The sequence below is a fragment of the Coccidioides posadasii genome, chromosome 3 (genome assembly GCF_018416015.2).
Source record: "Coccidioides posadasii str. Silveira chromosome 3, complete sequence".
NCBI classification, from domain to species: domain Eukaryota; kingdom Fungi; phylum Ascomycota; class Eurotiomycetes; order Onygenales; family Onygenaceae; genus Coccidioides; species Coccidioides posadasii.
This window is the reverse complement of record NC_089409.1, coordinates 4,723,605-4,749,943: the sequence shown is the minus strand read 5'-3', so window position 1 is coordinate 4,749,943 and position 26,339 is coordinate 4,723,605. Positions and strand designations below refer to the sequence as shown.

Sequence of the window (26,339 nt, the reverse complement as noted above, 5' to 3'; positions counted from 1 at the left end):
TTTTTTTTTTTTTTTTTTTGGGTGATCAAGGGATCGCGTTTCATCTTCAAGGTTTCGCTGCGAAGCATCTCCACGATCGGCCGGCTCGAGATACGTTTTGAGGCTCAGCGTTCTCAAGATCGACAGACAAGAAATCGTTGATGATGACGCTGCGGCCAAGGCCGTCTGACGCTCATCTGCGCCCAGTTCTGCACGTTCTATGGATGGTCTCCAAACTTATTTCGTATTGAATCGGCTCCTCATGGCGAACTTTGCATAGTTTGTTAGTTAAGCTCTCCCTTGAACCTTCCGAGGAAAATGTTCTTCTACGGCGTAGACTTCCCATCGTGTCTGAGACAAGTCCAACCGCCTTTTTCCTCCGCAGTCCGCCCCCGAATGACGCAGCATTCGGATGGACAAACGAGGTATTCCGCTCATACTTATCTCCCGTCCACGAAAAATCAGGAGCAGAAAGTTACTTGGGCGAGATCGGCGAATCAAGAGCGATGATAACCTTGATTTACATATGTCCTTGCTATCTGGAGCACCCTCCTGCATTCCCTTTGTCCTCTTTACCCCTTGTTCTATCTCTTCCTTGGGTTGTTTGCAGATGGCTTTAGACCCTTAGTTTCAACGCTGCGGAAATCCTCGCTGTTTCCTCTCCCTCTTTTCTTCTCCGCAAAACTCGAGGCTACCTTTTTGTCTAGAGTCTGACGCTATGGCTCGGTCTTGTAGCCCTCTTTTTATCACATTCGCTATTGCATGTGTCATTCTTTTTGCAGCATTTAATTCTGATAATGGGGCATCACTCAAGAAGGCTGCTAGTTCTTTGAGCAAGCAGAGCGCCTTCAATGGTGACTTGGTTGCCAAACTTGGACTATATGAGCGGTTATGGATAGAGAATATCAACGGTCGGAAGAAGATGAAGGCCTTCTATGATAATAATAAGGGAAAGGATCGGAAGTAAGCAGCACCGGCCACCCGGTGAAGTTGATGCCCTGAACCGCTGTCCACTGCCCAATGCACACAGTCCGATTATCATCACCATTATCATACCTGCTAACTATTTTTCTCGTGTCCCCCTCCCGCAGATTCCCGAAGGGATACTCTGCCCCATATACACTTTATGATTTTGTCTACCCAGCTTTTAATTGCCCTTACGAACTCGAACGTGTTGGTAGAGAAGGCGATGGCGGAAAGTGGGTTTGCGGCATGAGCCGATACGAAGCAAATAAGAATAGACCCTGCATCGTCTATTCCTTCGGCGTGAGCGATGATTCTGCTTTTGAGGATGCCGTCCTGCGTCGTACCAACTGCGAGATATGGGGATACGACTTCTCAGTCGGCTCGTGGGCAAAGAACCTTGATCAATCAAATGCCTCCCGCGCTCATTTCCTTCAGGCTGGAATCAGCAATGTGACTGACACGGACCGTTCTCCGCCATTTTATTCCGTGAAGGACTTGATGAAAATGAATGGTCACAATTACATTGACATTATGAAAATGGACATCGAGGGATCAGAATTCGGTGCCCTCACTTCATTTTTGACCGATTTCCAGGATCAGGACCTCCCACTCGGACAGCTTCTGGTCGAGACACATGTGTGGGAAGCCACGCCCCAGACCAATTACTTGCTTCCACGGAGTCTTTCGGAATGGCTTGGATTTTGGGAACATTTGGAGTCAAGGGGACTCAGGGAGGTTTCAGTTGAGCCGAATCTGCTTGGCAACACTTGGTATGGGAGCCCGGTGTTTGCTGAGGTACGTTTCCCTGGGTTGGCTGTTCGTTGGAATTGAAGCTGACTTTTGCACTAGGTTACCTTGATCAATATCTTCGACAAGAAGAGTTTGCTTGTGAATTAAGCATGAGGCGATTGGTCGTCGCTTTTTCGGTTCCTGGGTGTTTGAAGACATAAACGGCGTCGGTTCAGGTTTCATGTTGGGCCTCAGGTTCAGTCGCCCATCTGGCATTGGGTATGTGTAACATATTGACGGTCATACGTCTTTGTCTTTAACTGTCAATGTCGATTTAACCTAAGGTTGGAGCGTTACTGAGTTGGGTACAGATGTATCCGTCGGACATCTATCTAGGAATGTTCCTCAACAGGTTACATCCATACCATCGCGAGATGTGTCTCTGAGCAGCCCAGCCGTCATGCTCCAGACTTAAACCCAACTCTTCAGACGAGGATTCGTCGCCCTTTGATTTTGTACGCAGATATAAATGTTAGTCGGAGTATTTCGAAGTAAATCAAAGTTTAATTTGTTCCCAAACACCACCATCCTCTGAAGAAGAAGAAGAGCATATAGCTCTGTTGGATGGCAACAATGAGACTAACCTCAATTTTCCAAATGACATTGTCTTTGCATTATCTTTGAGATCTCCATTTTGCCAGGTCCTAGAGTCAACATGCCAGAAGTGCTCTGCATGTTAGTCTGCTCTTTCACTTTTACTTAGCAGCTGTATATGTGGTTTGCATGCAGCATCTGCTTGCTAGCTCGCACTTCTATGCTGGTCGAACGACATTAACACAGGCATGCACCTCTAACCTAAGCGACTCCTCTCGGCGCTAGTTGCTGTCAGCTGTGAAAGGAAAGTTGTGTTGCTCAAATTTCCTACGCAACCACTTTCTCTTCATCTCTTTGGTCTTCAGGCTCTTGCATCTTTCTTCTTTTACATCTCTCCCCAAGCCTACAAGAGTTAGCCATACTGGTGCTTTTCTTTGCTGATTCCTTTGGACCAAGAAAGGATGCCAGTGGTCTGGACAAAGGATGCCCTCGAACGGTTGATAGCTGCATTGCTAGCATCCCACCCTGGCTTTACTGTGAGCACATATTTTTGTTATGTGGTATATTAATTCTGGCACATGTCTTTAGACGAATCCTGTGGTTTTGTTCCTTACAGTCCCAACAGTACTGACACCTCTATTAGCCGGATTACCGGGCCATGGCTGTTTACTTCGGTCAGGGAGCGACGTACGACTCTCTCCAGCACCGTTTCCGCGAATACCGTCGGATGGCCGAGAGCATGACAGAAAGGACCCCGAGAAGAAACAATAACTGTCGAGCTGGCGGTGTTCCTAGCACCCCGCGAACTGCACGAGCTCCGAACACTGCCACCCCTCGAACCAATAGTCGCGGTGGAGTGGCAAAGCCCGGTTCGGCTGGAAAAGGGGTAAAATCTCCGTACACCGCTCCGTCTAAAACCCAGATGATAGGAAAAGGAGCTTCAATTGAACATAGCATTCTGTTGGATGATGATGATGATGATGACGGCTCACATTTCATTAAAAATGAGCGTTCCGCAACTCCGATCAAGGCTGCTCCCAAAGCCGAACCACATGAAACTAGCTCTTGCTTCAACATTGTCGGCCTAAAGCAAGAGGATGACGTATTTACCGAGACTGCAGCTGCCGATTCTTCTAGCACTGCAGAAAAGAGAGCCAGGCAGCCTCGCGCCGAAACTGTTACTGATGATTGGGAACATTCGCGGTATGAGCGAATTGTCGAGGTCTTGGATGAAGAGGTGTGATGGGACACTTCTGGAGAGCTAGAAAGGTTTTTGAACGTTATGTTGGCCACGATTGCTATCGTATTGCTTGTATGTTGCGTTTGTTTCATCATGATGTCTGGAAGAGATTGGACACGAGGAAATACGCATAACTGGTCAATGACACCAACATTTAGAGTTGATAGCGCCTCCTGTTCTTCGCCATGTATCTACCCTCATCTTCTAGAAACGATCAACGTTCAGGTTTCGATATAGAGACGATTATCCGTTTACTGATGAGCGTCAAAATATCTATTGAAATCCAACCTTAAGGGATATCTAATCTAATGGGTTCTTTCAGATTCTTAGAAATTGCAGACACTGTTGAAGGGGTGTATTTTTTGGATTTACCTCTTTTCTTTCCCTTAACCCATAGCGATCTTCAACAACCTCCCAACAATTCTCCAATACCTCTGGGGATCCGTCCTCATATGACTCACATGGGGCGACTTCTCAAACATCTCCCTTGAAACATTCCACCCTTTGGCACGTGCGTCCTCTGCATGCTCTTCTACATCTCTCCAATGAATCAACTCGTCCTCTTTTGAATAGACATAGCACCTCTCCGCTCCTCCATCAATCAGCTTCGAATCGTTCAACCCTTCCCTCAAGAGGAAGGAAGGATGTTTCTTCCTCAGTAATTTCCCCAGAGTAGTCAAAACAAGTAACCAAGTCCAAACAGTCGCAGACAACAGAGCCCTCCACAGGAAGAACTTGGGAAAACTGTACGAAAGTGCTTGGACAGCTTTCGATATGGAGGTTTTTCCGGGAGCGCTGTCAATAAGCAGCGCCTTCACGGGTAACGGTTTACCCGTGGTGGCTCGGTATGAAGCAGCCAGGTGTCGTAGCGTCGTGGATCCACCGTTGGAGAAAGTATGAATATATAGATGTTCACCGGTGCTGTCTGTACCAATTCCTGAGCCACCAGTAGACAAAATCGCATTCAGCACGGGAGCAATCCGGCGTTTCTGCGCAACGTCTGAATTTCGAATGAAGAAGTCCGAAGCGGATGTGAAGATTGAAATGATCCTCGCGGTAGGCGCTATCTGCGTGTACTGGGCTATATATTTGCCTGCAGGGCGGTGTGTCGCATTCATCCAGAAGAAGAGAACGATTGTTGGGGACTTGTCGCGCTTCTCCAAGGTCTGAGGAAAGTCCCTGATGTATACTCCAGGCCCAATTTGGGCCATTGTGCTGAATATTGGCGGTACGATTTGCTCGATGCTCGAGGCCATTTTTGCATGTGTGTGGACAAGCTCGGAATCTTCGGACTAAAAATAAGAATAGAGAGAAGATATGAATATCACTGGAAATTGGACCAGCTAGATAATGGACGGATGTCTCTTTGATACGTTTTATGTAAGGAAAAAGAAAGTAGATATACGTTCATCGAGCGTATTTATACAGATTCCAAGAGAGAGTAACCGTCAACCTTGAGCAGGATGGTTAATCTATGCTCCATGTATCCAAGACAGAAAACCGCAAGTAAATTCAACTTAAAAAGGATGGCTTCTGCCTTTAGCTCCCAACAGTTATCGATTGAATAACTACGGACGACGGAGCTCGCTGCAGATGCCCCTGACACGCGAAAAAGTGTTGAGCCGCGGCAGAGTGCGTTGGCGGAGGAATAGTTAGACCGACCGCCGATAACCTTCCAAGGTTGGAAACGTTCCAAGTTAGGGATAATTGAATTCATCCCCTGTGTGGTTGGCCTTTTTGCCTACCTAGGCGATCTATTAAGAAAGAAGCAGAAAAATTATTGTTCCAATAGCCAGTTTATCGACTGCTGGACAGTGACATCCGAAACAGTACTTCCTTGGACTTGGTAAGGCTCCCATGCCTACATGGCTCCCCGCTAAACTTCATATCTCATTTTCACTGCTCAGTCGCAATTTGTCCATATATTTCTGGATTACGCCAGGTTCCATCTGGGCCTAATTTCAACGCTTAAATGTTTGTAAGTTCAAAAATCAGCTATTACTTTTTCTTCGACCCTCGCAATGATTGCCCGGCCCCTAAGAAACTCGTATGCTTTTCCCCTTCCTTTTGCCCGTTTTCATTGCTCTTTTGAACGGGCTTTATAGCATAACCGAAAAAGAGCTTCCCTGGTGGTAATCGAAGTGGTTGAGGGCCATTCGTTCGGCGCACAGGGGCGGGTGGCTGCGCGTTTGTGGATACACCTGAGACTGGGGTAGATGCTTTGGGCGTAGGCTGCTTGCTGCCCTTTTTTGCATTGAGACGCTGTCCGCCATGTAGGAAGTTAGAGGATACGGCCTTTGCTCCTCGAGCTGCGTCTGTTGACTCCGGTGCGATAGCGGCATAATTGATTGACTGCGCCATCGTACCATGTGGATGAAGCATACCACCGAGTGGTAGACCGGCACTAGTCATGCTAGACGGCGTACTTGTGCCGCTGGGCCGTTTGGGTTCCTCATAGCCAAGCGGGGGCGCAAAATCCACTTCCAGGTCTGTCTCGAGCACCGAGATAGCGTTTTCAGGGTTCTCTGGCTTAGTTTCCAGCACGGCCATCTCGTATGTCTGATCATTGTAGGAAAATGTGAAAACATCACCCTTAGTTAAGCATGAGAAGTTGCGGAATGCGTTTTCGAGGACGGCTTTAGGATCGCTGATATCTAGGAACGAAGTGGATTGAGCTTGCAGTTTTATAAGGCGTCCTAGTGGCAAATCTGTCGACTTTATTTGTAGTAAATCTCCTGGCTCCAGCAGTAGGGTTTGCATCATCTACATCCGGACCACCGGTCAGCCTTCAATAGCTAAGGAGGAGATAGGAGGTCTCCTCATACCCAAAATGGCAAGTAAATTTTTCCTTCTTCTGCAATAAATTCTAACACTCCAGCATGTGTCATTCTCTGCTTCGCGCCGTTATGAACTTCAAAAAGCATAGGATAGGTAATATGGAGTCGTGTAAGCTTGTCCAGGGCGCTCGCTGGCATAAATACCTTCCCTCCGTGATTTGCAGCTTCTCGTTCTGGGCCCGGCATCATAGCTACGGGGTAGCATCGATAGTATTCATCAAACCGACGAGCTGCATGCCCAGCGCGCCGCATAAGCCCTGGATGGAACACTCCATCCATGGGGTCATTGTCCTCGTAATAACCGCCTTGAAACTGAGGAAGTCAGTACATGTCAGCTTTAAGCCTTATTGAACAAGTAAAATACTAGTAAAGAAGCTTACCATAACTGGGTACCGTTAATTCTTATTTCCATTCAAAAGAATCACTGTACAAGCTGAATGTTGGGAGACAAGCATACAAGGTCGAGTACGTATTAGTCAAGACGAAGTGGGATGCTGGGGGCTGACGAAAAAGGAAAGATAACAGTTCGTGAAAGACGCTGAGAACAAAAGCCTTGGTCTGATATTGAGGGTGTTAGAACATTATTTAGAGCGGGCTGATAGGTTTTTTGTCTCGTGCATTTTTCCGTTGTCTGTTGCCTGACTGTCCCGTCGAGCTGCTTCGCGGGCTGTGACGCAAGGCTTGGCAGTGACGGTCTTGACGTCTTGGCAATCCCCCCAAGAAGCTCGAAGGCAACATCCATCAAAGACAGGCGGTCCCATGCGCAGGCCAAGTTGACACCCGGAGGAGGGTCTCCAAATCCCAAGGGATAAGATGCTTTCAAACACTATTGCTCGCCCTAAACGCGCCGCCGACGACTACGCGCGTCAGCATCACAACGAATACGACCCCGACGGTCCGTCGTCCACCAAAAAGGCCCGCTTCGATCTCCGCAATCCGTCTACACTAGTCCCTGATGCGACCGAAGAAGATGCCGTCCTCGATGCAGATGAAATCGGACGACGCGGTCAGAGAATAAAGCGCAATGCAGTAAACATCGATGGTTACGACTCAGACAGTGAAAACGAAAACTTTGACGCGCGCGCAGAGGCTAGAGTTAAGTCCAGCAAAGCAGAAAACGATGTGGACGAGGACGACATGTTTGCAGAAGTTGAGGAGGAGATGGGAGTTCCAGAGGATGATCTGGGAAAAGCGAAAAAGCAGGTCAGGTTTCTGAATGATGATGAAATAGAGGGACAGGTAAACAATTCTCGAAGCGGTGGTAAGGTCAGGCTGGACAACATAGACCCCAAGGGCAAAGGCAAAGGAAAAGCTGTGGAGGAGGATTCGAGCGAGAGCGATACCGACGAGGAAGGCCGGGCAGATCTTGGAGGCGTTGATAAAGAGCTGGGTGCTGGCGGAAAAAAGACTCACGCACCACTTCTTGATGCATTTAATATGAGATCAGAGCAGGAAGAGGGGCGTTTTGATGAAGCCGGAAACTATATTCGAAAAGCCGCCGATCCAGATGCAATTCACGATAGCTGGTTGGAAGGACTATCGAAAAAGGACATGAAGAAAGCCAGAGCGGCGGCGGAGAAACGAGAAGAAGAACGTCGACAGAAATCTATCGCCGATGCCAGCATCCTAACTGGCGATGTTCTAAAGACATTGATCGCCAGCCTACATCGAGGAGAAACAATTCTGGATGCCCTGGCCCGATTAGGCAAAGGACAGAAACGTCGCCCCAAGTGGCAGAACAAACAAAAAAATAAGCACAAGAAATCTAACGGCGCCGCAGAAGACGTGGAAATGACGGAGGAAAACCCTGCAGACGCAGCTCGCAAACGTGCCATCGAAGAAATCACAGGTGCCGCAGATATCCTTCTCAGCCGTGGACAAACAGAAATATATGATACAGAGCGAGAAATGCTTACAAGACAATATCGGAGGGAGACCGGCGAAGAGTGGGTTGATCCGCCAAGGACAGAATCAGCAGAGCCAGAAGACAACGAGAATGCGATGTGGGAATTCCGCTGGTCGGATGCTCGCGATGGCGGCGCAACGCACGGTCCATATGAAAAGACAACGATGGAGTCTTGGAATAATGCCGGATATTTTGGAGACGGTGGCGTTGAGTTCCGCAAAGTCGGTTGTACAACCTGGAACAGCGCTGCTGTTTTCTCTCAATGACAGCTATGAAAATATTGATTTGTACTATAATCTGTGGGCTACAAAGAGCAGGAGTTTGCAGCATTCTTGATCATCAATTATTCTATCGCCTCAGCTAAGTAAACAGAAAAGAAAAAGGTCTGCTATTGCCAGTAACCCAAGACCTGTTTTTTGCGCCGTTCATATAATACGCGATTGTGATATTTTTAGCATCCTAGTTGCCGTTTGCGCCATACCCAGTTCAAGAAAAGAAAATCATCAATTAGGAGGTGTCCATGGCATCACCATTGGTGTGAGCAAAATTGACCTGGCCCTCGTCACCAATAAATCGCTTCTCAAATTCAGTCACAAACTTCACACTTCTAGCAGGGTCATAGAAAAGGCGATAACTGCGCTGCACGTCTTCGATTCCCACGTCTTTTGATCTTCGTTTCTGGCTGAGCAGAGTCGACGTTGTGATGATGTTGCTAGCGTAACGTAGTCCCGACTCTTGGCCAATTTTGGTTAAAAGAGCCAATGCATCCGGTGTGAGATCGATCTCTTCCTCTTGAGCTCGGATAGCCAGTATCTGTTGGATTTCTTCTCCAGTGTATGGCTGGGTGCTCACAATGACAACCCTGTCCAGAAAATCTAGCGGGAGACCATGAGGAGATCGATAGGTTGTCCCTCTGATTCTGGTATTGCCCCGATTACTTGCCATGATCACGATTGGCGCTAGCTCGGCTTCAAGGGCCCGATTGATGTATGAGAAACATTCAATGTCCAGCATATGAACCTCGTCGATAAACAGAACTCCGGGAATAATCTCGGCCTTTCCTTCTTCTTTCCACTCGCCAACCTTTGTATTAATCTGATCCCGAACTTCGCTTCGTATTTCACCAGTATCGCCAGAAAAAAGGGCGAGGAAGCCTTGCGTTCTCGAATTGATAACGTCGATTTCATGCAGGCTAACCGTATGAACAATTTCCTTACGGACCTGAAGTTCACCCTCCGGGCACTGAACAAACTTCGTATCGGCACCCATGGCATCGTAATCTCGGGATCTAGCAAAAGATCTTCCCAGCTTCGTAATCTTGCCAGAGGACTTGTCGATAGAGATAACGTCACCCGCCATAACACGCTCTTTTGTCATTGAATCAATCATTTTCGCTCCCATATCGTAGATTGTTTCCATATCGGTGGTTTTTATCGTCAGTTTGCCTTGTTTATTACCCTATAACGAGTTAGAGGCCTCATCGCAAAAGGTAAAAGGATCTCGGGTCCTCCGCTACATACCCCAGTAACGCTGCGGTCGATTTGTATCTCCACCACTTCTCCTTCAATAATTTCACTTTCCTCCTTTATTCTCACTCCAATAGACTTGCGGAATGCTTGGGTAAGGGCCTCCGTCTTCGACATCTCAAGGGAAAACAGTTCGGACGAAGCGACCATGGTAAACGGTACATCAGGCCCTAGCGACTGCGCCATTCCCATCGCAATGGCGGTCTTTCCGGTACTTGGCGGGCCAGCGATCAAAACGGCGCGTCCAGCAATCTTCCCATCCTTGACCATCTGGAGAATAACCGCAGCAGCTTTTCGCGCCTTTTCTTGGCCAACTAGGCCTTGTGAGGAAGAGCGGGGCTGTAGAGTATCGGGATCAACACCTAGCCCTCTAATATGGGAATGCGCGGCGACAAGATTCAGACCTCTGAGCTCCTTGCTCTCGGCGACTGTAGAAATTGCCTAGTACAAAAGTTAGAGACTGGCGACACAAGTGGAGGAGAAGCAAACAGCTCATACAGCAGCCATGGTTCTGAAAATTATAAACTCAATTTGGTCCAGGTCAGTTTATCTGCACCTCCTCAGCCAGTGTGTGCAATGAAGGATATCAGGTCGTGAGGGAGGAGAGAGAGGTTGTTTCGTCGCATCTTGAAAGGGAGCTCTCGCAGGCAGGCCGCCCACAGCTGGCTGTCTGATTACATAATTACACGCGACAAAGGTTCCATTTTTCCCCCATCCGGAGATTCTGTGCAAATTAGCGTGGTTTCGCTAGTGTAATCTATTTATATGAGAATGCTGGTAAATCAATGTAAATAACAATTACATAGTATGAAGCTTAAATAAGGTTGGGGTAGAGAAATAAGGTTTGAAGCGGGTATGAATGAGCCAATAGACTTCTTATACATTTTATATGGTAAGCTTATTGGCTGAACCATTCTAATCCTTGTAAATATTGTACACTAAGTGATACCACGCTAATTTGCACAGAATCTCCGGACGAGGGGATAGCTCAGACGGATAAATATTTCACCATTTCCGCTAGCAGTTTTGTCTCATGGGAAGACTAGAGATAAACATCATTCATCTTTAATGGGTGTTTTGTCCTAAATGCTTTAATATTTTCCAAAGGCTTAGCTATCTCGCCCTCATTATCTCCTCTTCTCCCCCTACATTTCATGTTTACGCGTGTGCTCACACCGCGTCCATCCTCGAAACCGGTCTTGCGAGCATGGAACCAAATGGAGCACCCCATTCTGCCACGAAAGATCCCCGTCGCAAACCACAAGATCCAGTCCAATTGTTCCTTGATTATGCCACGGAAATTTCAGTATTTGGGCGAGAGATGGGGAAACGAGAACGTTTAACACAGAAAGTCCGTCAGCAGGAGGCTATGTTGAATCGAGCTGCCGACCGTCAGTTCCAATATCCCTCGTATCTTTCACGGGGCAAGGCAATGCAGAAAGAGCAGATGGACCGTCTAAACAAGATTGACCAGCAGCTTGATCTACACAAGAAGAAACAAGCTGATCTTTCCGAGGTTTTTAGCCACCTCATGGCTAGAAATGACACTTTTCAGCAATTAAAGCTTGACGTCAGCTCCTGTTCCAATTCTATCGAATCAGCTACGCGAGGACTAAAACAAGTAGAGGACATAAGAGAGCGGTTAAATAAGCTCGAACAAAAGTTCCACTCCAAGGTGGAAAAAGAGCTCTCAAGTCTGAGATTGCTCCGTTCGCACTGCCAGAGTATAGTAGACAGAAACCGGAACACGGAAAAGTGGAATTTGACTAGATGTGACCTTCTCGAGCAAAGGCTTTCCGATATCGAAAATAAATCTGCATCAAATACTATACAATCGGAGGTTCAGAGCTTGTCAAGGCGCCTTGACGAAACCGAAGAGTTATCCGCTGCACAACACCAGCTTCTTGAAGGCCGAGTCACTGCGATCGAGAACCAAAAAGGGCCAAACCTCAACACGCTGAGAGCTGACATGGAAAACTTGTTCAGCCAACTCGAGAAGCTACGAGAACTTCAGGACCAGAAAGACAAAGAAATCGACAACGAATTGCAAAGGCTGGAATTGGGGCGCAGCAGCTCCATCGAAAAACTCCATAGTGACTATGCTATGGTAAAAGACCAACTCGGGGAGCACTTGAGGACGCAGGATATAAATAATGCAGCACACGAAGCAAGGATCATGGCCCTTGAGAAAAGGGACAATGCTGATGTTGCGCAAATGCATGATGCACTAAAGTATCACTCTGAGCGATTGGCCGGCCATAATGTGGCAATAACATCACTTGAAAGCCGATATAACAAGCTATCAAGTGAACCCCTTGTGCGACAGATGGTCGCCTCCATGCAAGAAATGTATCCTTATGCAAGCACGGCCCAGAAAGAGATCGAAGAATTGAGAAAGGGTCTTAATGATCAAGCCGAGATGTTGAATTCTATATCAGCTCGATTAGAAGCAGTACAGGCTAATCAGGCAGGCGAGAAGACTGAAAGGCTTTCTATGATCAAAGATATGAACTCAGAACGGGCTCGGATAAATGACTCTATTAAGGGCGCTATTAATAGATTAGATGAGGTGGAGAGGGTAACCGCGGAAAAGCTGGCAAAGGTCATATTTGATTCTAGGGAGTTGACCAAAGTCTGTGAAAAGCCGGAGAGAGCTGCATCCCCGAGTGTATCGCTGGGTGCAAATCCTCCCGATACGAGCAGTAACAGGGAAGAAATATACGTCCGGACTGGACGTGCTCCTTCGCGGCCCTCTTCACAGCCGTCCTCAAGGCCATCTTCAAATCCCCCATTGAATATCAGCACGAATATGCCCCACAGGCCTCCTTCGCCTCACGAAGAAGAGCTGCGCATCCGATCGGGTCCGAGTCCTCCTCCTTTGGCAAGCCGAGCTAGCTTTTCTCGAGATGACTCACCTCGTGATAGCCACAGAGAGGACTTCCGAACCGCGTCCGATTTCAGTCCCCCCCGAGCCCCCATGAGTATGAGAACAACTGGTCCTCCGCCAAATAGCGATTTGCATCGTCGAGTTTCATTTCCATCCCGTCCACCTCCAGAACCCTACCTCGAGCGCGGGGATTCATATAGACCGGGGTCACTTCCAAAAAAAAGACGCAGGGGAAATGGTTACGATGATTTGGATAGCAATTAAGACATAGCTTGTGTTCGCAGTTCTTTGATGTTGGGCACACATTCGTCGGCCAATTTCTATGGCGTTAGGTCACAATCGTCCTTTTCAACCGCGGTTCATGGGTGGTATCAGCGTTGCTTTCATATTCTTAATAAATATTTAATAGAAATAAGCCAGTGATGGTACTGGTGCCGAGATTCGCTTCCAAAATGTACATGATTGATGCTGTCAATCCAAGGTGTACATAAGCACCCCAGCTCAGGGTGTTTATTCTGCTCCTATCCCAGCTATCCAACCTGATGTCCTTTTCTGACTGCTAGCCAGTTTTCGAGTTTTTGTTTGTTCCAAACGCTTCCTAAATCACGCCAGTCTGCCTTGCCAACTCCACAATTCGATTCGCAACAAGCGATACGTCTTTCAAAGCAAGAGGAATCCTGTGGTCGCCATTCCATTCAATCAACCGTGCTGTTTGTTCGTCGCAGAATTGGTTTCTTAGCATTCGATGGTAAGGCAAATCGCTGTCCTCTAATGCATGAACGTGGAGTGTCGGAATGCGTAAAATTGGCTGCTGCTGCGGCTGTTTTTCTTGCTGCAGATCATCAACATTATCATGATTGCTGTTTTCTGGCTTCTCAAATGCTACCAGAGGCCCCGGCCCGTTCATGAGCACCGCAAATCGAAAGTTTGAACCAGCGTTCTCCGCACCAAACTTCTCTGTGCGCACCTGTTGCCTGAAGAGCAAGCTGGCGCATAACTTGGCTCCCTGGCTGAAGCCCAGCAAGCCTACCCACTCTCCTGTTGCTCCTTTGTTATCATCCCTACGCATTGCATCCTGTATATTCTTCTCGATATACTCGTATGCTTCCTCGTCGGGAATCTGGGAGCTATCATCCATCTTCGCTAGGGGTGGAAGGCCAAGTCGCCAGCGAAGCCAGCGCCGGAAAGGAGCCGATTGTTCATACACTAGGAGGATCCCCGGTCCGGCTTCGCAGATGAATGGGCCATCTACGAAGCAGGGTCTGAAGTGTGGTTGCAACTGGGGAATAAGGGCGCGGCACTGGCTTTGAAATACAGCAGCATTGGAGCCGGCTCCGTGAAAGCAGAGAATTCGGGGAAGATGAAGCGTGGGGTCGGCCATGGTTCACCTTGTTTGAAGAAAAGAGGGCGGAGAACAAGAAGTGTCTATTTGGCGGTCAAAAAAAAAGAGCTGCAGAGGAAGTATTGACATGCAACCGTGCACCAAGTGTGTGACATATGTATGCATACAAACTGATGTATGTTCACATCCGGAGCATTTATCTAGCTGATCCTTTTATCAGTTCCGCGAGGTCTGCAGGCATAGGACATCGGAGAGTTACAGGCATCTGGAATTTGTCAACGACTGGAGTCGTTGATTTCCGAGCCGACAACGGATGATTGTCAGTTGATATTGGAATTTGGTCCTCCGTTGTAGAAAAAGAAACAACCACACGTATCAAACCACAAACCAGCTTGCAATTCGGGAAAATCACAGCCTTCGGCTTTTAAAATGGAAAATCTCTAGGCATACATTTCCATTGGAGTCGTTATCATACTCTCTATGATAGCCTTAATATGGACAACAATGGAAGTTCTCTAGGGCGACGTGATTGCTACTCGTGGAGACCAAAGCGCTTCTAATTCGATTCTATCTCTGACAAGATCTAATTCTCGATTCAACGAAAAGCTGTTGAGCGTGCAATTCTTCGAGGGAATCCTCGATAAACAGTCCTCCGTTTTGGCCTTTAAATAATAAAGGTTAGATTCGTACGTAGCTTCTCAGCATGGTTAAATGTGATAATCTGAATGTCGTCTTTGCGAACTGCCAAGTGCAGTGGGAGGCTGCAGGTTTAAGATTTCCACAGACCAAATCGCTATCCCCGCTGCTATCGACATGACCCGTATCTATCTACGGTCGATGATATCCCTGGTGAAGTTGCCATCGAGATACTCAAAATCCACGTAGGGACATGGTCACGCTAAACATGCTTCAGAGGAAATATTATATGTCACTAAATGAGTAACTATCTAAGAGCCAGAAAAGCCCCTTCATTCACCATCTGCAAGACGGGTATAAAACCCCCAGCTTTTGCGCCTCGAGCTTTTCAATCCTCTTTCTTTTTTCAACCTACTCAAGACTAAGCTCCCATTACGTGGGGAGTGGGCTCTAACTAACTACTCCGTAGTAGTTACCTAGTTGTTAGGTTAAATAAGTTAATAACTAGTTACAGGTTAGTCAGCCACCTGGCGGGTCCTTTTTGACGATGCTAATGAAGACTTATAAAGCTAGCACGGGAGTTGACCCCTTCCATCTTCCATTCAATCGTTGCTTGTATCGAATTCAAGATATTACCTATTAAGAGCCTAGGATCTACTCTCGACGTTACTTCGATCTTCCCTTTCACGAGTTTCCATCATCTTTTCGACATTTACGGCATATCTTTTTCATAAATCAGACGACATATCATGCTTTGATAAAACCACATATCGCCCGCGAAAGATTTCCAAGCTTGAACACCGGATAATAAGCTTCATTTTACAGCTGAGGGTTCTACTCCCAGGGCATTGCCAGTTTTCACCTTTTTCATCTATGCAGTAGGGAAAGAGGTTATAACCTTCCCATTGAGTTGAAAATGATACTATATAATATCACCTTTTATAAGATCTTTTTGGCCCTTTGACTGAACAAGCTTTTGTTACATGTCACTACCTCACATAAAATGAAAATAAATCTCACTCTGATCTTACTTTATTATCACCTATCTGGAACTTGTGTTAGCCAATTACACTTCACATCTGGGATCTGCTTTTGTTGCATATCACAAACCCGCCATAAAAGTGAGGGATACTGATCTTCAGTCCGACATCACAAGCTTTTTATGGGGCAACAGCATGGGACATGCTAGCTAGTTAATTTAAGTAGTTAAAAGCTTCTGCTTACCCTTCGGTTCTAGTGGACCTACTCCATACCTCGCCTTTTATCTTCCGCTTGTGATGACTGTGCATCAGTCGCTCGCCCAACTTCACACATGTTCTCAAGTCTTCAACATGACTATAATTATTTCTATTCTTCTTGTAATGGTTGACATATCTGATCTGGCCCCTTGTCCACCCCTCCTCTTGATCCCGAATTAAGTTTTTGGAGGACTTGCTTGCCCATTCTGAGACACAGGATGATCAGAAAGTAAATCTGAGGCTTGCACTTGAGCTGTGCAAGTCGGGCAAATTTTCACGCAAAGGTGTTGTCTATATTCAATATGGTAAAATAATTCCCTGTGAGAATCTACAGAATCGCCCATAATGGTGAGAGGTATGTACTTTTATTTACTCGTTGACATTTTGAACATCAGCTAATTGTTGAAGGGTATTTTGTATCAACTGGCGTCTAGAACTGGGACTGCGAAGTCATCTGAAATTGTAAGTTAATCTCTAATTCTCACACTGAATTCTCGAGTGCATCTCAGCTCGCGTTTTAAGGCTACGTACAATCAGTAGGGTCTCGGTCAGCACATGGTGGTGTTAATTCTCCTGTGAATGTAGCGGCTATAATTGCTAACTCTTACAAGTGATATAGATATCTGCGCGAATGAGACTGTGCCCTGAGTTCGCGCCTTTTTCAAGGAACTATATTTGCAGATTTTGGGCTGGAGTCTTTTGAGGCCAAGGGCCTAGAGTAGGGAAGATGCGTTTTCTATCTCTGTTTGGTACATTTTTCTTTCTTTCTTTGCCCTCTCCCATAGCCTCTGGCTTCTTCTGCCTTTGAGGTTATGTGCCTTTCCACTACTCAAGTCTGCTGACCATACCGCTGTGCTGAGCCTCTGCCATCAGAATTCATGTTTTCATATCATCGTCGGTCTGTTAATACCAGATTCATCCAAAGCTAATGTTTCCCATCGATTGGGCACACCTTCCATCTGACATTCTTCTAGCGTGAGTCTTGTTTGTTTTCTTTTTTCTCTTTCAATACTCATTGTTTCTTTCCATCCTGCTCTCTTCCCCCACCTGAATCCTTCTTCCTATGACAACAAGCATCTCAAAACACATCATTGATAACATCTCTTTTTTGCACCACTACTCTGTAACACGGCAGCAACACTCTCCAACCTCTATAACCGTTTTTGTCCTCTCTGTCTTTTGAATCACCTTTATCTTACACTCACCTTTACTCCTCTACAACATTTATCTGTGAGTATAGCAGCCAAAAAATTGCTTTTGAAGTCTGTTGTTTGAGACTGCATTTCCTACATTCTCATACTCTCATAGCCCCTTTTGTTTCCTTCCTAGCTTCTCTCTGGAACTTTCCGTCATGTCCTCACCTATACTTGATATCTCCCATATCACTTTTTCGGCAAAATTTAATGGCAAGGACCTCTTCTCTGTTCACATCTGTCTTCCAGGTCTTTCAGTGCACAGTTACTTTCCTTTCATCTGCATAACTCCTTTGGAGTACAGGCTGTTCCAAGGCAAGATAATATTGATTTTTTCTCCCTAATCTGCAGTGCACCCGAGTTCTTCCTTTTTACTCTTGTTAACTTTCACTGCACCCTAACACAAGGCAGCTCCTTTGCACAATACGTTCTTAAGCCACATTAACTGGAAAATGGTTATTCCCTATTATTGCAGTGCTTGATATTACTTGTTGATGTTTTGCATACTACCTGTCATTCTGTTCTAGGCCATTCATGCTTCGACTTGACCAAACCCGTATCCAAGATTCTTAACTTCGTAACAGAACTTCGGCTCTGTTATGTGGTGCAATGCTCTTATTTCTTGGGGCCTTTTTTTTTTTTTTTTTTTTTTTTTTTGGCTTAAATTCGCGCTCATTTATATCCCGTTTCGTTCTATCTGTTACTAACTCCTGTCAAGGTCACATAACCATACTTACTTGCTGTGTCCGATACCATCCAAAATATCGATCAAACTTGATTCAGCATGCCGATCAAGTGGACTCCAGAAAATGACCAAATTGTAGGTCTAAATTTTATTCTAGATGCCTCTGGTATCTTGTCTATTTCTTTTTGCGTTTCTACTGTGCTCATGGTAAACCGCTACCGACGTGCGATATATTTTAACTTTGATCATAGCTTCTGTTGAAGATTCTCGAAACTCACCAATTGAGTGTGGATACTAAAAAGGTGTCGGAAGCATGGCGTAAGTATATATGTACCCTGTCTGTTTCAAAGAGAATGATTCTAATACACTCATAGCACAGGCGGACCCAAATGCCATTCCAACCCCTCGGGCAATCACGGAGAGGCTCCACAGAATCAAGAAAACCTCTAAGGAAAACATTGAAAGCCTTGCTGCCACTCCTAAAAAAGCTGCAACCTCGAAGATCAAGACTCCCGACACTGCCCGCTCGCGTAAACGCAACAGCATGGCTTTGGAGAGGCCTGTTCCGAAGCGCGTTAAGAACGAAGCCGAGTTAGACCTCCGCGGGTCACCCGTTGCTACTAGCAATAAAAAAATTAAGGAGGAGGAGCATGGCTCTACCAGCGACATTCCTTTGGATGACTCGCCTGCCACTTACCAGTTTCCCCAGCGCGTGAGGACTGCCCGCCGCATGCCTCTAGACTTGGTGGATTATCATGATGAGGATACTGACCGTGATGCCAAGTACGAAACGGACGTAAGTGAGTATCTCGCGGATAACTACATAAAAACCGAAGAGTATGCTTGAATTTCCGAGTTGCCTTTGGTCAACAAGATTAGGTTCTCTGCTTTGTGATACTTCGATCATCTCGTTGGCGGTGGCTACGCTCGACATAATTAAGTCAATTGTCTTGATTTGGCATCTGGAACTCAGTAGTTGATGGCAGATTAGTAGGTAGCTAAAATGCAGAGCAAACCTTCAATGCATTTGAGCCTTAATCATTTTTGTTCCAGTCTTTCTTCGCTATGATAGGACGTTAATAGCGAGGAAACGTTGCACTCAGGACGATACAGCCCGATTTATCAACCTATTCAACAACTATTTTAAAGAAGCTTTATGCATCAGGAAACTAGGGAGTACCAGGCGCGTTGACTCCGGAATCCATCAGTATTTCCGACGAAGTTTACCGCCCACCTCATACACTTGTACAACCTGGCGACATTGGAACTAGCATACAGCCAACAATTTCGGCACAAGTGAAATACTTAAAAAGAAAAAGAAAATATATGGCAAAGCCATTGACTTAAGCAAAATCCAAATCTTCGTAATCCTCCTCAACCTTCAGCTTTTTCGTTTCACCCTCTTTCTTTACCTCTGGTTCGTCATCGGTCTTCATGGTAGCTTTGCGCTTCCCCGCTGAAGCGCTATGAGTAGCCCTCAAAACCGGGGCACGGGTTTTGGGGGTCTTGGGAGATTTAGTGGGCGTTGTTGGAGCTGATGTCTTGCCATCACCAGCAGCCAAGCTCTGGAGTCTCCCAATTCTGTGTCTAAGAGCTTTCTCGGTACATTCTAGAGGATAAAGCTGTTAGGCCACTGTTCTTCTGCTGAGGAAAACCAGAAGACATAGATGGCTAAGATACCATCAGGAAAAGGAATTGGACGTTAGCCAGCATCGAAACATACCGTTACCCATATGTTTAACAACGGCCTTTAGGTCTATTTTTGGTGAAGTCTTGATAATAGCGAGCAGTAGCTTTTAGGAAATTAGTTAGCTGGATTTCCGAATAGTCCAAAATATTTCCGTTCAGAAGAATAATACAGTGAAGATTAATCGAAAACATACCCGAGCATCGGCCTGCGCGTTCCAAGTCATCGGCATTTTGATAGAGATCCTTGCAATTATAATTATTCGAAAGCTGCGGCGTGGTTTCGAACACACAGTTCAAACAAACAGTCTGGTCTTTGGACTATCGAGAGGCCTTGCAATGTATCAAAAGGGGGAAACAAAGAGAGAACTATCAAGGCTCTGTTGAAAGAGAATGCTGCGTGCTGACTCGCCTGAACGGTCCTGTTGCCAGGTCATCAGATTGTCCAAATGAGGAATAACACTTCGGCGTCCAAAGGAAACACGACCTCGTGGGCCATAGAAAAAAAAAATTACAAGGTACGCCCCCTTGTAATGCTTTCTGGTAGGAAGTTGAACGATGTAATGATGAGCATTGATATTAAGGTCTCCATATTAATATCCATGTAGGTTAGCGAAAAAATAGCAATTTTGCTTTGCCATCAGTTTTCTCCCATACTAAATACACTAAGTGATGTCCTATAAGAGTATGTTAACTGGGAATAATTCGCTTCGGAGATAAAGCATGAAGCCCGAAATTGGTCTATTTGAACCAGTCTCTAATACTGATTAATTTTGTGAATAGGAAAACAGAATAATGGCGGGAGGCTTGTTCAGAAATTGTCCTAGCAGATGAAGAGTGGGATAAAGAAAAATCATAGCCTAATTAGGTGTCATAGGGGTTAGATCATGCCCAGGTGGCTCCCCGAAGACAATGCATATGAACACAGTGGACATTGTTTTGGTGTTGATGAATGAGGGTGCGGGAGCCAAATTGGACACTGCTCACGTCGTCTACTTAGTCAGCAATAAACTGCTAAATTGAATACGAGAGAAGCAGACTCGGTTTAAGAGTGTCAATTCTGCATCTGTCACTAGCTATCAACATCGAGCTCTCAGTTGCAACTGACAGAAGGCTGGCTCGATATAAAAATGTATTAATAGCACATCGTCAAGATCAGAGACACTTTAGAACGCCCAATCGACCGTGAGAGTTGTATCAACCGATTACCACCATGAAGCTGTGATATTCAACGACCCTTCCAAATGAACATACGCAAAGAATCGCCAAGATAGAAACACTGAAGGCATATTAGCACTTAGATTTCCAGAGATCCCAGGAGGAGCACGAAGAAATAATGAGTTGTACTGACCTTCAAGATAAACATTGCGGCTAATGCAACAGAGACTCATTTATGCAGTCTCCTTCCCTTCGTCATTGTCGCCATCATCCTGGGCTTTTTTGGCCTTCTTACGAGGGCGCTTGACGGGAGTTTCGCTAGGGGCCTTTGGCTCTCTCGCCTTACGCTTGCGTGGGGTCGGGGTAGCGGGGACGGGGGAACCGGCTCCGCCATTGCCATTGGGATTGGCAGTGCCATCCGACATGGTTTTCTTCAGCTTAGCAAAGTGCTGGCTGCGAGAGGATTAGTCCAAGCATTCCACGAAAAAGCGACCATGCTGGCACCGTAAACTAAAGGTAAGAGGTATAATATTTTGAGGATAAAAGTCAAGGTTTGCCTTGCTTGTTCAGAACCGAGACGAGCAATGAAAGCACAAAAATATTTAACGGCCCGCATCAAACCGAAATCTTGTAGAATATGGGCTCGAAATGAGAAAGAAGATATTAAAAGTTTATACATACCGGCATGCTTCAGCAGTAAAACCACCGCCCATGGCGGCAGCAACAGACTCCCAGCTGACCTTGGGATTGCATTGCTCGACCATATGAAAGAGCAGCCTATAATTCGAGGTGACATCCCAGACGGATGGCATTTTCAAAGCTGAAACAGAAGCTGGAATAGCGGCTATAAAGGAACTGGACGCGATTGATAAAGTCTCGAACGCTTGCAGCGCGGATGATGATGATCTGGAAAAGACTCAAAAGGGTAGATTCAAGGGTTGCCGAGGAAAGAAAAAGAGTCTGAGAAAAGCGATGCTCGGCTGTAATTTATAGTCGTGAATTTTTGATTTACGACGGTAATATAATAACGCCGTCATTTGTCGCATAAACAATCTGGTTCTGCCTGTATATAGCACATTACAATGCCACCCTGTTGAGAACAGAACGGAATTGGATTTGATGCCATATGTGTTCTGCAATGATCTACCTCCCTGGGGCCATAATGTAGGATATGACTAACATCATGAACATCGTGGGATTATAATTTTATGAAGGGAAGAAGCAATATTTCTGTGATGGCTTCTTAAGCATGTTTCTAATCTCAGAAGTAAGCAAGAGCACCAGATTAACTCAACTTGAGCGCATGAGATGCCGTGGTAGCTTGGGATAATGCAGTGGAAATATAATGCTGGTTCCAACTCTATCCCCAATGGATACCGCCCCCTCCTACTGGGGAAAGGGGGGTCGCTTGGGAGTGCGATACCTGGAGCTTTTGGATGCCATGAGGCCGACACGATTTGTCGCATAATATCGACTGACGGTAGAGATAATAGCATAGTTGGCGCTAATGCATGTACAACATTGGTCCGATTTCCGAAACCACTCCCGTTGCTTTGCGAGGCAAAAGTTCATGCCAGTTATGAGCATCCGCTCTATGGCTGGTGGTTGCCAAAATGCCGTTCCCAGGAAGCTGTAAGGAGTTGCTTCCTTGAAAGATTATCTCGTCTTCGTCCGACGAACCGGGATATGCGCCATTCTCAGAGAATCATGCCGCACGCCTGAAAGCTCCAGGAACGGGTTAAGGTCTCCCTGCTCAGGTCTTTGCCGCAGGCCATAAAGGTCCAAAACGCCTTCCGCGTCCATGACCAGGATATAGAACTATTCACGTCTTCAGCGAGGACGCAAGATAGACGTATAACGGCAAAGAATAATGAGCGTGTTTGCCGGCTATATCGAACGGCTCGGTAATGGACGTGCTCCAATGACGGAACGATGGATATAGTCCGAATAAGCCTTCTCTCAAAGATCCATTTTCTGCTTTAGTCAAGCAAAATGGCGCTCCATTACCCTATTGGGAGGGATACCCTCAAGGAGTACCTCCTTGCCTTAAGCTCCAAAGAGTGCTGGAACCCCAGGGAAAATGCTGGATACTCATTGGAAATTATGTGATTGTGATAACTATTTATGAATATCCCACACAATCTCCATGCACTGATAGATAAATATGTTCTACCTTCAGCGCAACTTTGACAGTCGGGAGGATGGAGTGGTTCGCGTGGGTTTGGAGTGTGAAGCGTAGCCTGCCAAGCCTGCCTGAGGCCCCTTTTCCACGACGGGTTTAGCGTGCCCCTTTAGTGCCCTATTATCCTTCATTCTGACCACCCTGTGCTCTCTCTTCAGTGAACAAATTTGGCAGCCCACTCTCATACCTTGCAGTCATAAACTCAAATACACCTTGAAAAAGATGTGGTTTATTCCTCGAAGTATTTATGGAAATAGCAAAAGTCCAGAAGAACTGCCAATGGTCATTTGTTTGACAATACATCATTGTCAAGAGCAAATCAGCCCAAAAGCATCAAGGTCCGGTGTTTTCCCATGTCATTATGTCCAGACTTGATCTTTGTTTCGGCTAGTGGAATCTGGCTGGTTGAGGTATATGGCCTTTCCAACAAAGGAGCGGGAGCTGTTTATGCTCTGACAATGCTGAAAATTGATGCATGTGACTAGAGGTTTCTGGTATGCCACGGGAAGGCAGACATGTGTTGAATGGAGATGATCAATAAATTCATCGGATTTAGATCAAATTTATAAGCCCTATACCTCCCTGCACAAGCCTTCATCATAGCGCATCCTCCCTTATGCCCGCAAAGCCTAATCCTGAGAATTGGTGATACAAAGTGTTGATATTTTGAGAACAGTCCATCTGTGTGTGCTATAATTCTTCTTGTGCTTATCTCTTCTAGAATTCACCCGAGGATGACTACTCTTAAAAGGAGCAAAACCTTACCAGCGGATGGGCAAACCACAAAGTTCCTATATACAATTCTGAAGCAGCTAGATCTGAAATCGGTATGTGTACCCTTTGGGTAATCTTCCCATTCTACTCCTAATGCTTTGCTGCTTCAGGTTGATTGGAATTTGGTTGCATCACAGCTGGATATTAGCAATGGCCATGCTGCTAGAATGAGATTTTCCCGCTTTAGGCAGCACATGGAAGGGATAACCAGCACTCCCAGAACCCCTCGGGCTAAAAAACCGAAAGCGGAAAAAGCAAAATCAAAGAAGCAGACACTTGATGACTTAAAGGTATGGCCTGAGCCGCCGGTCATCAAGCCTGAGCCGTTTATCAAGCCGGAACCGGTCAATATTAGTCAAATAGATCCCTGTCTCCTTGCAATTCCCCGGGCTTCGGGACCAATACAAGCTCAACCTTTTCCAACCGTCACACCTGCCGATCTTGTCAGGCCCTATCCACCCTCCGAGATACCAGTTGGGTATCGGCGACCACCCGTTGGAGAGAATTGGCCTCAGATTAAAATGAAGCCATGCGATCAGAAAGTTGTTATGACAGATGTATTGGTGAAAATAGAACCTGAGAATTGAGGATCAGGTCATGGCTGTGGTTAAGTCCTTTGCTGTCCAATATTATGTGATACTTACCTCCTCTGGTCTGTTTTATCATTCTTCCTAAGGAATGGTCATTGCAAAAGTGGGTTCTCCTTAGAACCATTGCAGTCTCGCGTGTCTAAGATTTTTCCATATCTATGGTTAGATCATATGTTATTTCAGCTTTCTTTCTGATGTGACTTTCAGTTGGTAGCCGCTCATGAGGCTCACTAATCTTACATTCTCTGTTTGCTCAACCAGTTTAAGTTTCCTATGGTGATTTAACAACTGCTAACTCGCATATCCCTTCATTCTGACTACCAAGTTAGAATCTCCCTTCATACCAACAGGACAGACATAGGTTGCAAGCTAACTGTATGTAACCTAGTGAATTCTCGATAATACTGTTGTCATAACTGTAACATTTGTCATAGTTACAGCCCTTGAACACAACCTTCGTTCTCTTCCTGAACAGCTCTGCCTTATATTTATCACATAATTTTCACTTTTCGCTCCCAGCAACAACCTTGCCTCAAGTTGTTGTTTGCCAGCCAATTCTTCTCAATATACAGTTTCTGATATTTCAACACTTCGATCCCATTTCTGCACCACAAGCGACGTCTTCAGATAAATCGTAGGAATATGGCTGACACTACTGTTAACTCAACTGAGGCAGTGTCAACAAAGGTCACTGATGAAATGTTCATGATGGAATGTTTCAAACATATCCAGACCCCTGCAGTGGTATGTGATGTCTAATTTTATTGTATATTTTGACGTTGCGCGCCTAGTACTAGGTAAAGTAGCTACATATATATTGACATGGAGCCTGCATAGGTCGATGTTAGTGGCGTTGCAAAAGTTTTGAACTATTCTAACCCAGTCTCTGTGTCCAATCGTCTTTCTCGCCTAAAGAAGAAGTTCAATCTTCGTATTAGCACCACCACCGGACCAATGCAGCTTGGCGATGATGGCGACGTAGCTTCTGTCGTGGCTGCTGCCACCGCTACATCAACTCCTCGAAAGGGTGCTCGAGCTACAAAGGGTCCTATCAAAGCCAAAGCAGCAACTACTGGTGATGAATCGAAGAGTGAGAGCCCCAGCAAACCTGCTCGAAAGGCGGGCGGTGGCCGGAAACGCAAGACAGCTGCAGATCCAACTCCTGCTGTGGTCGAAAAACAAGTTGAAAGCACTGAAGAGGAAGTTAACGGCAGAGACAAGGAAAATGGCGAGAACGAGTCTAAGGCCGACGAATTTACTGTTAAGCCAGAGACGAAGAGCAAAGAAGACTAAGTGCTAAGCTGTAAGTGAACGCATTTCCTAATCTTTTTGAGTACTTCTTTTAACCCGCTTCGACAGACAATTTCGGGTCATCCGTAAGCTGCTTCGGAACAGCGTTTACTCAACGGTTCTATGAGCAGCACCATTTACCTCAGAATCGTTTTCACGTATTCGTCCAGAAGTTTACTACCGCTCAACAAGTTGCAATTTTTCTAGTTTTATGTGCCAGTCTGGTACCGTTCTTCGCCAATGCCATATTCTCTTTAGCGCTATACTTGAGAATTGCTCAGATCGGCCCCGTCATGGTCTACTTCCCGGCTTATCTGTTTTGCCTAGTAATTATTCCAATCTTTATCGCTCGGGTCCTCTTGAAAAATTTGGGGACGGGCTTTTCCTTGCACGAGAGGTTTGGAAGCCTAGATACTTTGGGTAATTGCTTGGGACTGTTTACTCTGCATAATTTAAGGTGGTGAAGTTAGAGCAATACAAATCATTCCTGGCCACTCTTTCACTGCCTAGTCCTTGAATCCATACTGCACGATGAAAGTTACGGAAACCACGGAGGCATATTGGTCGCCGCTTTTGATGGTGGGCCCATTTATCTATAGAAACAGAAGAATATGGGCAGGTTCACTGCCTTAGATTAAAAGGTTTGTTTGGAGTCAAAAGTGATAGGATTTGTTTGCATTGCATCATTGGGGTTGGAATCTTTTGTTTTATTCATAGCATTGAAGGAGTAAGATTCTGAATTAAGGTATTCAAGGTAATATTGGACCATAGGGGTGAATTGCCATAAAGATTTCCAAATAACCAAAGCCGAAATTGCAGAGAAACACTTCAGAAGTCAGAGGAGAATCAGGAAACATTCCTCAAGTAAGCTATCAGCCTACCCTTTGTGGGTCCCATCTCT

General features: G+C 45.9%; 13 protein-coding genes across 14 annotated transcripts; 7 read left to right on the top strand and 6 right to left on the bottom strand.

Moving 5' to 3' along the window:
- The first annotated feature begins 387 nt into the window (after positions 1-387).
- Positions 388-2,259, top strand: D8B26_006487 (uncharacterized protein). Of its 2 annotated transcripts, XM_003069545.2 has the most exons (4): positions 388-942; positions 1,071-1,740; positions 1,795-1,953; positions 2,046-2,254. In XM_003069545.2, the coding sequence occupies exons 1-3, from the start codon at positions 698-700 to the stop codon at positions 1,840-1,842; spliced, it is 963 nt and encodes a 320-aa protein (XP_003069591.2). In that variant the 5' UTR covers positions 388-697; the 3' UTR covers positions 1,843-1,953; positions 2,046-2,254. The 2 variants fall into 2 exon arrangements, with proteins under 2 accessions (XP_003069591.2, XP_065981274.1); XM_066125193.1 differs by having other exon boundaries at positions 1,795-2,259.
- A 470-nt stretch (positions 2,260-2,729) lies between these two features.
- On the top strand, positions 2,730-3,511 carry D8B26_006486 (uncharacterized protein; the record flags this gene model as incomplete). The annotated part of the gene is made up of 2 exons (XM_003069546.2): positions 2,730-2,804; positions 2,912-3,511. 2 exons carry the CDS (start codon positions 2,730-2,732, stop codon positions 3,509-3,511), a joined length of 675 nt encoding a protein of 224 aa, XP_003069592.2.
- Positions 3,512-3,819: 308 nt separating this feature from the next.
- D8B26_006485 (uncharacterized protein) lies at positions 3,820-4,719 on the bottom strand (the record flags this gene model as incomplete). Its single annotated transcript, XM_003069547.2, has 1 exon — positions 3,820-4,719. One exon carries the CDS (start codon positions 4,717-4,719, stop codon positions 3,895-3,897), a length of 825 nt encoding a protein of 274 aa, XP_003069593.2. The 3' UTR covers positions 3,820-3,894.
- Positions 4,720-5,298: 579 nt separating this feature from the next.
- Positions 5,299-6,971, bottom strand: UFD1 (ubiquitin fusion degradation protein). The gene is made up of 3 exons (XM_003069548.2): positions 6,726-6,971; positions 6,334-6,657; positions 5,299-6,271 (listed from the first exon to the last, which is right to left on the bottom strand). The coding sequence occupies exons 1-3, from the start codon at positions 6,726-6,728 to the stop codon at positions 5,507-5,509; spliced, it is 1,092 nt and encodes a 363-aa protein (XP_003069594.2). The 5' UTR covers positions 6,729-6,971; the 3' UTR covers positions 5,299-5,506.
- Positions 6,972-7,102: 131 nt separating this feature from the next.
- RVB2 (RuvB-like protein 2) lies at positions 7,103-10,284 on the bottom strand (the record flags this gene model as incomplete). The annotated part of the gene is made up of 3 exons (XM_003069550.2): positions 7,103-9,709; positions 9,772-10,218; positions 10,276-10,284. The coding sequence occupies 3 exons, from the start codon at positions 10,282-10,284 to the stop codon at positions 8,759-8,761; spliced, it is 1,407 nt and encodes a 468-aa protein (XP_003069596.1). The 3' UTR covers positions 7,103-8,758.
- Positions 7,159-8,517, top strand: D8B26_006483 (uncharacterized protein; the record flags this gene model as incomplete). The annotated part of the gene is made up of 1 exon (XM_003069549.2): positions 7,159-8,517. The coding sequence occupies one exon, from the start codon at positions 7,159-7,161 to the stop codon at positions 8,515-8,517; it is 1,359 nt and encodes a 452-aa protein (XP_003069595.2).
- A 574-nt stretch (positions 10,285-10,858) lies between the features above and the next one.
- Positions 10,859-13,110, top strand: D8B26_006481 (uncharacterized protein). The gene has a single exon (XM_003069551.2). It carries the CDS (start codon positions 10,985-10,987, stop codon positions 12,926-12,928), a length of 1,944 nt encoding a protein of 647 aa, XP_003069597.2. The 5' UTR covers positions 10,859-10,984; the 3' UTR covers positions 12,929-13,110.
- Positions 13,111-13,262: 152 nt separating this feature from the next.
- D8B26_006480 (uncharacterized protein) lies at positions 13,263-13,802 on the bottom strand (the record flags this gene model as incomplete). The annotated part of the gene is made up of 1 exon (XM_003069552.2): positions 13,263-13,802. One exon carries the CDS (start codon positions 13,800-13,802, stop codon positions 13,263-13,265), a length of 540 nt encoding a protein of 179 aa, XP_003069598.2.
- Positions 13,803-17,857: 4,055 nt separating this feature from the next.
- On the top strand, positions 17,858-18,605 carry D8B26_006479 (uncharacterized protein; the record flags this gene model as incomplete). The annotated part of the gene is made up of 3 exons (XM_003069553.2): positions 17,858-17,893; positions 18,010-18,076; positions 18,133-18,605. The coding sequence occupies 3 exons, from the start codon at positions 17,858-17,860 to the stop codon at positions 18,603-18,605; spliced, it is 576 nt and encodes a 191-aa protein (XP_003069599.2).
- Positions 18,606-19,101: 496 nt separating this feature from the next.
- D8B26_006478 (uncharacterized protein) lies at positions 19,102-19,953 on the bottom strand (the record flags this gene model as incomplete). Its single annotated transcript, XM_003069554.2, has 3 exons — positions 19,642-19,953; positions 19,482-19,551; positions 19,102-19,367 (listed from the first exon to the last, which is right to left on the bottom strand). Exons 1-3 carry the CDS (start codon positions 19,675-19,677, stop codon positions 19,102-19,104), a joined length of 372 nt encoding a protein of 123 aa, XP_003069600.1. The 5' UTR covers positions 19,678-19,953.
- An 882-nt stretch (positions 19,954-20,835) lies between these two features.
- D8B26_006477 (uncharacterized protein) lies at positions 20,836-21,414 on the bottom strand (the record flags this gene model as incomplete). The annotated part of the gene is made up of 2 exons (XM_003069555.1): positions 20,836-21,055; positions 21,284-21,414. The coding sequence occupies 2 exons, from the start codon at positions 21,412-21,414 to the stop codon at positions 20,836-20,838; spliced, it is 351 nt and encodes a 116-aa protein (XP_003069601.1).
- A 2,104-nt stretch (positions 21,415-23,518) lies between these two features.
- On the top strand, positions 23,519-24,145 carry D8B26_006476 (uncharacterized protein; the record flags this gene model as incomplete). The annotated part of the gene is made up of 2 exons (XM_003069556.1): positions 23,519-23,611; positions 23,669-24,145. 2 exons carry the CDS (start codon positions 23,519-23,521, stop codon positions 24,143-24,145), a joined length of 570 nt encoding a protein of 189 aa, XP_003069602.1.
- A 645-nt stretch (positions 24,146-24,790) lies between these two features.
- On the top strand, positions 24,791-25,933 carry D8B26_006475 (uncharacterized protein; the record flags this gene model as incomplete). Its single annotated transcript, XM_003069557.2, has 2 exons — positions 24,791-24,892; positions 24,986-25,933. 2 exons carry the CDS (start codon positions 24,791-24,793, stop codon positions 25,439-25,441), a joined length of 558 nt encoding a protein of 185 aa, XP_003069603.1. The 3' UTR covers positions 25,442-25,933.
- Positions 25,934-26,339: the final 406 nt, after the last annotated feature.

Bases quoted from the DNA above. Each gene is read 5' to 3' on its own strand.
- D8B26_006487 (XM_066125193.1), top strand. From the start codon at position 698: ATGGCTCGGTCTTGTAGCCCTCTTTTTATCACATTCGCTATTGCATGT. The intron at 943-1,070 runs GTAAGCAGCACC...CCCCTCCCGCAG, and splicing joins AATAAGGGAAAGGATCGGAA to ATTCCCGAAGGGATACTCTG. The intron at 1,741-1,794 runs GTACGTTTCCCT...CTTTTGCACTAG, and splicing joins GGAGCCCGGTGTTTGCTGAG to GTTACCTTGATCAATATCTT.
- UFD1 (XM_003069548.2), bottom strand. The intron at 6,272-6,333 runs GTATGAGGAGAC...GTCCGGATGTAG, and splicing joins AAATTTACTTGCCATTTTGG to ATGATGCAAACCCTACTGCT.
- D8B26_006481 (XM_003069551.2), top strand. From the start codon at position 10,985: ATGGAACCAAATGGAGCACCCCATTCTGCCACGAAAGATCCCCGTCGC.